The sequence below is a fragment of the Brassica oleracea genome, chromosome C6 (assembly GCF_000695525.1).
Source record: "Brassica oleracea var. oleracea cultivar TO1000 chromosome C6, BOL, whole genome shotgun sequence".
NCBI classification, from domain to species: domain Eukaryota; kingdom Viridiplantae; phylum Streptophyta; class Magnoliopsida; order Brassicales; family Brassicaceae; genus Brassica; species Brassica oleracea.
The window spans coordinates 7,200,518-7,212,972 of record NC_027753.1 but is presented as its reverse complement, the minus strand read 5'-3'; the positions used below and the strand labels follow the sequence as shown (position 1 = coordinate 7,212,972).

Here is a 12,455-nt window from a genome sequence, read left to right as displayed (position 1 = left end):
GAATTTCCTCGGAATATTCCGAGGAAATTCTGAGGAACTAGTGTTTGGGGTTTCAAAATCTCGAATGTTTTTTTATAAACGGATCGATCGATGTATTTATGTCCAAAAACGCATCGATCGATCACTATGATGGACCAAAGCGTAACAATGTGATCGATCGATGGGTATATGTCCAAAAACGCATTGATCGATCACTAGTTCGTCGGAATTTCCTCGGAATATTCCGACGGATTGATGTTTCCTCGGAATCCCGTCGGTATATTCCGAGGAAATTCCGAGGATTTCATTTTCCGTCGGAATGTCCGTCAGAATACCGATGTTTTCTTGTAGTGGTATGTCTTAAATGGTGGGAGTAATTTATTTGCTAAGACTAAGAGCATTATTTAATACTTTAATAGATGGTAAAATGACAATGAAAAAACTTTTAAGATGAGAATTGAGGAGGGTGTATTGAATCTGACATTTGAAGTAATTTGATTTTTAATTAGTTTGTAGATGATTGGAGGATAATTAGAGAATTTAGTGTGATTTTTGTTAAAACACTCTAGAATCTCATCTAAAACAGTGAGATTTGGATTTTTATTTTTATAACTAAGAAACTCTCCTCAAACACTCTAGAATCAATTAAAGTACTCTAAAATCTTCAACTTAAATTTTGTTCAATAACAGTGGATTTCAGAGTGTTTTATGAAATGACAAGTTCAATAACACTGGATTTTAAAGTGTTTTTTAAAATCCATGTTTGAATAACAGTGGATTTGTTATTTTAATATAAATCACTTGAAACTCTCAGTTGAATACACCCCCTAAGAATTTTTTTCATTTCAAGTTGAAGGAGTTTCCATGACCTAAACCAATAAGACATCATTTTGAACATTTTATAAGGCAAATCTTTATAGGATGCAACTACGCTGATCTTTTACGGAGAAATTACATGTTTACCACTTTCATGTTACTACTTTTCATTTTTACCACCAATAAAGGGGTATTTTCAAAAATATTTTTATTTATTTAATGACAAAAGACTCTTATGCTCATGTTATTTATATATATAATAAATAAATATTTAAATAAATAAAAAAATAAAATAATAAAAATTAATTTTTTTTCTGAATTACACTATTTCGAAATTCAAACCCTAAACCATAAAACTCAACTCTAAACCCTAAACTATCAATCTTAAACCCTATTTTTTTTTGAAATACGAACCCTAAACCCTAAACCACCAATCCTAAACCCTATTTTTTTGAAATAAACCCTAAACCCTAAACCCTGAAACATCAACTCTAAACCCTGAAACATCAACTCTAAACCCTAAACCCCGGAACATCAACTCTAAAGCCTAAACCTTCAACTCTAAACCCTAAACATCAACTCTAAACCCTAAACCCTAAACTTCAACTCTAAACCCTAAACCATCAACACTAAAACCTAAACTGTCAACACTAAACCCTAAAAAGTAAACTCTAAATCCTAAACCCTAAAAAATTAACCCTAAACCCTAAAACATCAACTATAAACCCTAAACCTTCAACTCTAAACCCTAAACCCTAAATTCTAAACCCTAAACCCTAAAACCCCATAGTTGATGTTTTAGGGTTTAGATTTGAAGATTTAGGGTTTAAGGTTTATGTTTAGGGGGGTTCGAATTTCAGAAAAATATAGGGTTTAGGGTTTACGTTTAGGGTTTAGAGTTGATTTTTTAGGGTTTAGATTTGAAGGTTTAGGGTTTAGAGTTCGAATTTCAGAAAAATATAAGGTTTAGGGTTTAGGGTTTACATTTAGGGTTTAAAGTTAATGTTTTAGGGTTTTGATTTGAAGGTTTAGGGTTTAGGGTTTAGAGTTGATGTTTCATGATTTAGGGTTTAGAGTTGATGATTTAGGGTTTAAAGTTGATGTTTTAAGTTTAGATTTAGGGTTTAGGGTTTACGTTTAGGGTTTAGAGTTGATGTTTTAGGGTTTAGATTTGAAGTTTTCGGGTTTAGGGTTTAGAGTTGATGTTTCGGGGTTTAGGGTTTAGAGTTGATGTTTCATGGTTTAGGGTTTAGAGTTGATAATTTAGGGTTTAGAGTTGATGTTTTGTGTTTAGATTAGTTAACCTTATGTTTTTTTTTTGTCAAAGGTAATCAAAAGGTTATAAATGTCTTTTACCCTTACCCTTCATTAAAGATGAAGGTAAAATTTTTTAGTGTAAACATGAAAAGTGGTACTTTGAAAATAGTATTTTTGACAATTTCCCATCTATTTCCACTTGATTATTAATCGTATGTTAAGACATGAATGTAGAGTAAGTACTTCAAATACAATACCTTGCCGCCATGCAAATCCATCTCGTTTTGGTTAAAAGATTATGTATAGATAGAATAAGTATATATATATAACCAATATTTCAGCAACGAGCAATTTCTTATTCGTCCAGATATTTATCTGCTGCAGGCACGATGACTCTTCTCCAATCAGTTCTTTCGGGAATACCAACCTTCTCTATGTCCTGTTTCCAACTACCGGTTAGTTTATGCAAGAAGATACAATCTGTGCTAACACGGTTTTGGTGGGATGCAAATGATGGAACAAAGAAAATGTGTTGGGTCTCTTGGGAGAAGCTCACCATGCCAAAAAGTATGGGAGGTTTAGGGTTTAAGGACATTCAACGTTTCAACACAGCTCTCCTAGCCAAAATACTCTAGAGGATGCTAACCAATCCTAACTACTTACTAGCAAGAGTGCTAATGGGCAAATATTGCCAAAACGACAACCTTCTAAAAGTGAAACCAGAGAAATCAGCCTCTCATGGATGGAGAGGAGTACTAACAGGGAGAGACTTACTGATTGAACAGCTGGGGAAAGTAGTCGGAGATGGATCGACCACAAAGGTCTGGAAAGACCCGTGGATCTCAACTTCCTCTGCGCTAATGCCTTTTGGACCTGTAAGAGAAGAGGAAATTGATTTATATGTGTATGATCTGCTCTTGCGAGATAAAGAGAATTGGAACATTGCAAGAATGGAAGAGCTACTACCTACGCTTAAGAATGAGATCATGGCAATTCGACCAAGCGTAACGGGTCAATAAGATTCCTACATCTGGTACCCTGTAGCCTCAGGAGCATACACAGCAAAATCAGGATATGCAACAGCTTCTGAGGAAAAATTACAGGAGATAACCCAACCTGCGTCATCAACAACCTTCAATTGGCACAAGGCAGTGTGGAAAGTGGCTTGTTCTCCGAAGATTAAACTCCTTATCTGGAAAACAATCCATGAAGCGCTACCTACTGGTCACAACCTGTAAAGACGTGGAGTAATTAACAATATCTCATGTATCCATTTTGGGGAATCTGAATCTGTGAACCATCTTTTCCTACACTGTACCTTTGCTTCGGCTGTGTGGAACCTCGTTCCTCTCCAATCACCGTTTTGCTCAGCTATGTGCCCATCAATAGTCATCGCACTTGAAGCTTCGAGCAAGTGGATTTGCCTTCCACCGACGGGAATGTCAATAAACATACTCTTTTGGATTATGTGGGCGTTGTGGAACACACAAAACCAACTCTTATTTGAGTCGCGTCACCAATCACCCTCAGAAGTGGTCTCAAAGGCTTCGGCAGCAGCTCGGGAATGGCAGATTGCTCAGACCCCAATCGACACCTCGCGTAATATGCAAAAGGAGGCGCCTATCACTCTGACGCCGACGATCCCCCCAGGGACAACCCTATGCAATAGCGACGCAGCGTGGGATAAGAACTCAGAATCGACGGGACTTGGATGGATCTTTACATCTCCAGGAACCCCAACTCTTCAAGGCTCCCAATTTCAGACTCATGTGCAATCGGTCCTCCTGGCTGAAGCCCTAGCGGTACGATCTGCACTCCAACACGCCATTCGTCTTGGCTACACACAAATCTGGCTTAGATCAGACTCTCTTGTGCTCATCAGGGCCATCACTTCGATCAACAAACCGAAGATCATCCATGGAGTTCTCTCGGATATCGGAGCTTTATCACTTTCTTTTGCTTTCTGTTTCTTCTCTTTTATTCATAGGGAGCTTAATGGATCTGCGGATCATTTAGCAAAAATTTCGCTTTGTAATCGGACCTCCGTTTGGGCCTAGACTTCTGCTTGTTTTATTTGAATGAAAGATGGTTGATCAAAAAAAAAATATAACCAATATTTAGATGATCATGTACTTATGTATTGATTGCGATAGTTTCACAGAACCACTGATTTTGGGATATTGCACGGTGAAGTTTGTTCTTTTAGGTAACATGCATATAATATATCTAATCTATTAATTTATGATCCTATTTTTTATCTACCATACAAAAGTCTATGTTAGACCATTTATTAGAAACTTAACTAAACATCCTAAATTTACTGATATTTTCCTAAAAATTTACTCATGTATGATATTTTCTTAACAAAAACAATATACATCTAAACAATAACATTTCTAAGACAAACCAATCAATTAGACAATTATCGTTTGATTGTTTATCATGTTTAATCTAGACCATATTTTATATATATTTCAGTAATTAATTTTGAAATTAAATTGTATAGCCCAATTCTTTTTAAATTATTATAATAAATTTTTAAATTTTTAAATAAAAAATAAATAATATTTTATTGGCTGTAACATTTTATGTTTGATTTTTGTAGTATAAAAAACACCAAACTGAAATATAATATATTAAATAAAATAATATTTTAAAAATATAATATTAAATAATTTAATTTAGTCACACACAAACATTTTGAGAATAAAATTTTTAAACCAAAAAAAATAATAAAATTTGTATTAATTCATACAAAACTAATATTTAGAATTAAACTATAATGATGTAGCATTTAAAAAAATAGTACATTAATATATGATTTGTACAATTTCATCCAAAACAAATTTCAACAAATATAAAATTTTCAAAATAATATTAAATACTTAAAAATTGATATTAAGTATATATCTTATATCTTATTTATATTTTAAATGTTATTTAAAAAATAAATATATCCGCAATGGATGTGCGGTTTCAAATCTAGTTGCTCTTAAAATCTCAAATTTATAGATCAGAGACTATCGAATAAAATTTACATTCAATAATAAATACACATGACTGGCCCCATCAAAATAATACAAAAGAAGTTTGTGTTATAAAAAAAAATACAAAAGAAGTTTGTTTTATTTGAATATGTATATTTATATTAATATACGAGATAAGAATAAGATAATCATTCATAATTACTTATAAAGATAATGAAAACCAATAGACTTTCGAAACATCTGAAACTTGCTGGATATTGTGATAAGCATCAAACTGAGCTTGTAGATAAGAAATTCAATTATTAATAGGAAAAATGTGTATGGTGTTGTATGATGGGCGTGTGAATGCATAATAGTGCTGACCGTTGATGGCGATGCCATTAGTACTCATCAGTAACTAATTATATTTTTACAGTTAATTTTAAAAATATAAAATTCTTTCAAATCACCAAATATCACTTAACAACATGGTTTGGTTAGAAAAACGTAGTTGATTTAACTTCTTGTTATTATCAGGGCGAATCTAGACTGTTTATTTAATGGGTGCACCATTGTTTATAAAAAATGCTTATATAAAGGTTCAAAACTAGAAAAAAATTGGTGCACAAGCTTCTTTTTACCATCTGAATTTACTAAATTTAAGTGTTTGCTATTCATAAAAAATAAGTGTGGGTGCACATGTCCCCATACCTTATAGCATGGCTTGGCCACTGGTGATCATAATTGCCAATATAAGGAAAAAAACCATTGTTTCTGAATAATAACCGGAAATATATTAGAAAATACGAATATGAACCATAAAAGAAAATAAAGTGTATACAAAAACGACTAAAGAAGTGCAAAAAGGCCAAGAAGGTGTTGCTAGTTGTTACTCTTTTCATTACAGCTAATACGATTAGTTGGCAGAAATGTGAAAGCTTTAATTTTTCGCTAAGTTTCCTTCGCATCGCCAACCATAGTTTCGTAATTATTATACACTTTTGTTATCTGTGAATTACGTTACTTATATATATTCAAACATTAACAATGAAAAATCATTATTTCAATATTTTAAACTATAGGATCTTCAAAAGAAAAAGAAAAAGCCAGTCATATTTGAATCCAGACCATACTAACCACTTCTTGTTCTGTAAGAAACGGACCCCGTCAACGATCTTCTGTTCTCATAAATATATATATATATATATATATGTAAATCATGCAAACCAATAACAAAGTTCTTTTTTTTATAGAGACAGAGACAGAGTAATGCAGTTTACAAGAAGAAGATTCCCACCACGAGAAGCTCTAGAGATGCCGGCAGCAGAACTGAACCGTCGGAGAAATCATGGGTCGAGTCTAAGGACCAGGCTGGCTTGCACGTGTTCAGGCCGGCCTGGTTCGGCTCGGTGCGTGCGGCACGGTTATATTGTTCCGAGCAGGGAGAAGCTGATAAGGAGAGCAAGTGACGGAAACAGAGAGATACTGAAGAGAGCCTTGATGCCGTCTAGTCACCATCGGATGAGTCACCGACGGTGGAATTTCCGACCAACTCCAAGCCGACTCTGTAATATGTCTTCCGCTTGAATTTTCTTTATTTTTATTTTTGTAATCGAATTATTTTTGTCTTTTTTTTCTTGAAAAATCATTATTGGTTTTGCTCAGAGGTACCATACAAAACCGTTTTTACGTCATGTTATCAAGTATAAATTTTTGGATGGTTTGATGTATCGGGAAGACTTTTTATTTCCACATCCAATCAGATAACAATGTGATCTGTTTTATGAAGTTATGATATTTAAAGCATTTAATAAAAATGTTTATGTAGTTCAGGCTCTGGTTATTTTCTTATACATAGATCCATTTATCTAAATATCCTTATCATCATTTTTGATGTCTACTGTGTGTGTGTTCATAAACTTTGTAACAATCATCGAATAGAAATATTTATGTGGTGTATTCAAGATACTGGCTAATTTTCTTACACATAGAGAGAACCATTCATTTGAAATTTTCAATATATTCATCTCTTTTGTAACAATCTCAAATCTCCGGTCTCTCTATTGGGCTAACTCTGTGTATATATATATACAATACCATGACCATAAAACCCAATTTTGCATGCTGCTTTCTCATTCCTGTAATTAACCAACACCATGAGTTTGTGTTACATCAGTGTTCTTGTCATTCGAATGAGAACGGTTCAGGAGATGTAGTAAGTACCTTGGAGGGATCAATGGGTGTAGTGGAACTCGAAGGGTTCTCAATGACGGACTCCGAGATTCTAGCTTCTGACTTTTCATTTGAGTAACTGAAATCAAGAAAAAGAAAACATTAGTTTTAGAGACTTTAATGAAGATTATAGACTTGAAAAGTTAGTTTGATACACTTACGTTGAGAGTATAGTGACCCAAATAAGCTCCACGCAATCAACCCATAGTAGTCGTTGTTCTACAGGAACCAAACCGTATGTGATCAAATGAGCAAACGGCCAAAGCTTCCACCCTGCCTGCATTAGAAAAACAAACTATGTTTAATCTTAAATCTTGATCAGGGCCGGTTTGAGATTTTGAAGACCATAAATATTATTAAGTTAATAATTCTTTAAAATTTGAGGACCAGGCGAATGTTTTATCCGGTTGTACGGCTTTGCAAGTGAGAGAGGAAGAAGAATTTCTTACTGTTAGCATCGGCAAGAACGTAGCTTTTAATTCTTTGAAGATGCTGAGAGGTGATTCAAGACGAAGAAACCCAAGAACCGTGAAGTAAATACTGTTCCATATAGCAGACCACACGGTTTGATCGAAAGCGACTTTAGCAGGAACAACCCACCAATCTTGAAAAGGGAAAAGTTCCTCGCAGAATTGGTAATAGAAATGAGACAAAGAGCCATGGAGAGTGAAACCCACTAGTCCTGACCTCAACGTTCTTGCTCTGTCAATCTCAAACAAAGGTTTGCCTTCGTAACACTGGAGATAAAGCAAGATTGTTAATACCACAGAAAATTATCAGCTTAGAGTAGTAGAGTGTAAAACAAGAACCTGAGCTATCCAATCTCCGACAGAATACACAACTCCACTTATGACCATTTTGGCAAGAACAGGGTTTCTCTTTAACGCTTCCTCGTAAGCAAGCCAGTTATGTTGAGGAGCGTATCTTAGTATCTCAAACAGTGTCCATCCCTGAGGTTACAAAACCAAATAAAAGACAAAGCTCAAGATTCTATACAAAACCATTCAAGAACTAGATTCAAGCGTCAAAGTGACCATAATCTTTATTACTTGGCAGTCAGGCAACATTAAAATCGATACTTACATGCCAATAATCATGATCGATGGTGAGCAGTTTGGTGATGGCATAAGTACCAGCAGCTAAAACGATCGTAGCATTGATGCTCCTATCGATCATCTTGTCCATCTCTTCGCTCTCTCTGCTCTTGTCGTCTCCCATGTCAGCTGCTGGAGAAGATGAAGGGAACCCTTCAAACGAAAGCTGACCAACAACCACCGGCTCGTTCACATCTCTCTCCGTCTCGTTGCTCATCACCACCACAGAGCCGTCATCGTGGCTCTTCACCGGAATCACATCGGTTTCATCGTTGATCAACGCGCACGAAACGCAGCTTCTCTGTTTGTTCCTAAGGAAGACTTGAGAGCGTTGGGGTTTTGGAGAAGGTTTTGAGAGAGGGAGGAAGCTACGTGGAGAGATTGAGGTGTGGAGTGAAGAAGCAGCCATGATGACAACGGAGAAGAACCGAGTTGACTCGGTGGTAACACAGAGTCAGACTCGCTCAGTTTCTCCGAGTTGTCTGTTTTTAAACGGACGCTTATCTTTATTACAAGATTTGTGAAGTCGTGAAGAGTTCCACGTAGCTGTGTTCTGGTACGATTATGTTAGATCAAATCTAACGGCTGTGATTTATTGTTTGACTTATTCGTGTGTTTGACTTAGATGATGAACGGTTACGATCACAAACTATTGGTCTGAACGAGAAGTCTGGTACAAACTCATAGAAGCTTCTTCGGATGATGAAAAGAGTACTGTCCACTAGCCCTGGGACGGATCCGGATATCCGGGAAATTTAGGGTATCCGGATCCGTCGATTTAATATCCGGATCCGGATTCGTGGTTTTCGGATATCCGGGCTTCGGATATCCGTCTCGATATTCTATTATCCGTAATAGATGTCATCAAGCCGAAGAAATGAGACTAAGTACATTATTATCTTGGCATGCTTTTCAAAAATTTAATGTATTTTAAAAATACGGATCCGGATCCGGATATCCGTACCTAAAAATTACGATATCCGGATCCGGATTCGGTTTGCACGGATCCAAGATTTTACTATCCGGATTCGGATCCGGGCACCCCGGATATCCTATTTTCGGAGCGGATCCGGAGCGGATCTCGGATCGAATCCGGATCTCGGATAATAAGTCTCAGGCCTACTGTCCACAAGTACGTATATAAGATTCTTCACTTAAATAAATGCTAAAAATATTTAATGCAAAATAATACGTAATGCTGAAAATGGGAAAACGTGTTATTTCCCAACAAGAAGTGTTGTATCCTCCCGTATGTCTCCCAAACTATAACCTCATCCCATATGTCTCCGAAATAAAAGTTCAAAATCTATTTATTCATGAAAGTATATCATAACTCTTATATATTCTCAAAATAAAAGTTCAAAAGCCATAATCCCATAAAATTAAATTACTCAGTTTAAAATAAACTAAAACCGTTTTGGTCAATTAAAACAGTTGTAGATCAATAAAGACCCGGTTAAGATCATATTACATCAATCAAACCACAAATTATAAACCATGATCAGATTAATTAACCAAAACAGTTTCAGTTTATAGGTGTAATATGATCTTAACAATGTCTTTATTGATCTAAAACTGGTTTAATTAACCAAAATAGTTTTAGTTTATTGGTTTAAATCGAGTAATTTAATTTTATGGGATTATGGCTTTCAAACTTTTATTTCGGGGATATATAAGAGTTATGATATACTTTTATGGATAAATAGATTTCGAACTTTTATTTCAGAGACATCTGGAATGAGGTCGTAGTTTGGGAGACATATGGAAAGATACCATACTTCTTGTGCGGAAATAGCACGTGATGCAAAATAATACATAATGCTGAATGCAAAAAATATTCAATTTTTTATTATAAATTCTCAAAATAATATATATGATGCAGATATTATATCAATCCTCAATATTTTCTTGTAATTAATGGTAGCCTAGTATCTAATTATTCCCAATGAAGAACAGAAAAAAAAAAATTACACTTGGTCTACAATTTAGTTTTGCAGATTCCGTATCGATCAATTAAAAGAATCAATCTAATGACTCCAAAACTAAGACTATATATGTATAAGAGCTACCTATAGCAATATCCGACCTTAGCTCAGTTGGTAGAGCGGAAGACTGTAGTCTGTGACAGCAAATCTTTAGGTCGCTGGTTCGATTACGGCAGGTCGGAAATTAACGTGTTTTTCTTCTTCAATAAAAGACGCATTGGAACGGCGTGGTGTTCTCCTCTGAAAGTCACAGACGGTATGGCCGAGCTATTTTTAATTTTGTTATGCATAAAAATTAAATGGAACTTCTCTACGTTCTAAGAATTTCCTCACGCACGCTTTACTTGTCACACTTGGGGTTTGGACACGATGCAACATAACATCATGCTTGGTCCAGCCCATTGTTTTCTTCTTATTTTGCTCCGTTCGACGCGGCCCAATTTTTACTAACCAAAAGCAAAATCATTTTCCATTTTCGTTTTCATCTTTGCGCAAACTTTACATAAGACTGAGTCAGCCATTTACGTATATGATGGAGTGTGGAAGTATCAATAAACATGTAACATTATTGTGAAATTAATTCAACAATAAACATGTAAAATCAAGTGGTTGCAATCAATTCAGCCATCTTAATGAACTGTTTGATTATGTTCAACTTTTTTTTGCTGAATGGTGATTTCTCTTTAAAAGCAATCCTAACTATGTCCAAAGCATCAACATACAAATAGCTTATGGTATTTGAAAGCGATCCTAGCTACACAATAATATTCATTACATAAAACGAAAATCTAATTACAGCCAGATTTTTTTCTTTTTTTTTTGTGGAATGGCGAGTTTTCTTTGGCTCATAGACCTCATAGTCATAGAGGGAAGAGATTAAGGAATGAATTTTTAAATTCATTTAAAACATTTAAAATGTTACAAACCTTATTACAAAAATGGATGATAAAAAGTTCTCAACTGTATACAATGATATAAATGCTGCATGCAGATACTTATTGCCAAAACATGGATGATAAAAGTTCTCAACCATACTATGTTAATGTTTAATTCGTTTGAAAAACCTATATATAAATGATGCAGACACTTAGGGGAGAAAGTAATCAATCTTATCCCAACATAATTAATACTTAGAAAACACATTAGGTGTGTTAGAGATAGAACTTTCAACTTTTGGAGAAACAGGTTCCGTAATCTCAGAGTTTCCATTCAAGTTTCAAATATTAATCCATTTTATTAAACAATAAAACAAAACAAAACGACGGAGGATTCGCCCTAGCTCGTCTCTCCCTGCCACGGAAATCGAGGCGCCGTTTCTCCTTAGCTTCGTCGACGTCGACGCTGGCAGCGACCTAGCTAGCCGGCGTCGTCTTCGTCCATCTCCCTTGATGCCTCGTTTCAACTCTGCTTCTCTTTCCATCGCCGCTGCTGTTCCGTTCATCTCTGCCGTGACTGCTGCTCCGTTCGTCTCCGACGCGACTGCTGCGTTGTTCGAGCGATCAACGGACGAGCAGCGCACCAGAGCGACCTCACCGGAGCGACCTCACCGGAGCGACGACGTGAAGTCGCTGTGACTCACATCCCGTAGCGATCCAGCCAGAGCGACATGGAGAGGTCGCTCGCGTTTCTATCGTGAGACACCCCTCTCAGAGCGACTTGCCAGAGCGACGCTCCGAGGTCGCTCGCGTTTCCATGGCGAGACGACACAAAACGAAGCCCGGAGCGACCTCTCAGAGCGACCCACTGAGGTTGCTCCCGAAGTCCGGAGCGACTTGTTGGAGCGACCAGCTCAAGTCGCTCGCGTTTTGACGGGGCGAGACACGAAGAAAGCGTCGGGAGCGACCTCCGGGAGCGACTATGCTAGGTCGCTCCGCGTGTTTGATTGGACGATTTTTATGTTATTTCAGGGGCCTTTTGGTCATTTGTTTTATGGTTTTTAGATTGTAAAAACCTAAGTTAAGTACTGCTGGTAGCCACCAGGGAAGATTATCTTTGATCTATTGAAAAATACACAAAAACTCTCTAGAGAAGTTCATCTCTTGGATTTTTGATTGTTATGTTCTTGTGTTCTTGTTGATTTCTTATCTATTTCTCTACATGATTAATCTGAAATCCAATATGGGTTT

At 36.1% G+C, this 12,455-nt stretch overlaps 2 protein-coding genes and 1 non-coding gene across 3 annotated transcripts; 2 read left to right on the top strand and 1 right to left on the bottom strand.

Annotated features, from left to right (window-relative positions):
• The first annotated feature begins 5,965 nt into the window (after positions 1–5,965).
• Positions 5,966–6,871, top strand: LOC106300961. The gene is made up of 2 exons (XM_013737252.1): positions 5,966–6,168; positions 6,272–6,871. Exon 2 carries the CDS (start codon positions 6,288–6,290, stop codon positions 6,603–6,605), a length of 318 nt encoding a protein of 105 aa, XP_013592706.1. The 5' UTR covers positions 5,966–6,168; positions 6,272–6,287; the 3' UTR covers positions 6,606–6,871.
• Positions 6,872–6,935: 64 nt separating this feature from the next.
• LOC106300959 lies at positions 6,936–8,847 on the bottom strand. The gene is made up of 6 exons (XM_013737251.1): positions 8,334–8,847; positions 8,060–8,200; positions 7,700–7,987; positions 7,412–7,527; positions 7,242–7,329; positions 6,936–7,156 (listed from the first exon to the last, which is right to left on the bottom strand). Exons 1-6 carry the CDS (start codon positions 8,751–8,753, stop codon positions 7,151–7,153), a joined length of 1,059 nt encoding a protein of 352 aa, XP_013592705.1. The 5' UTR covers positions 8,754–8,847; the 3' UTR covers positions 6,936–7,150.
• A 1,578-nt stretch (positions 8,848–10,425) lies between these two features.
• Positions 10,426–10,511, top strand: TRNAY-GUA. The gene is given in 2 exon segments: positions 10,426–10,462; positions 10,476–10,511. It is a non-coding gene; the product is annotated as a tRNA-Tyr (tRNA).
• Positions 10,512–12,455: the final 1,944 nt, after the last annotated feature.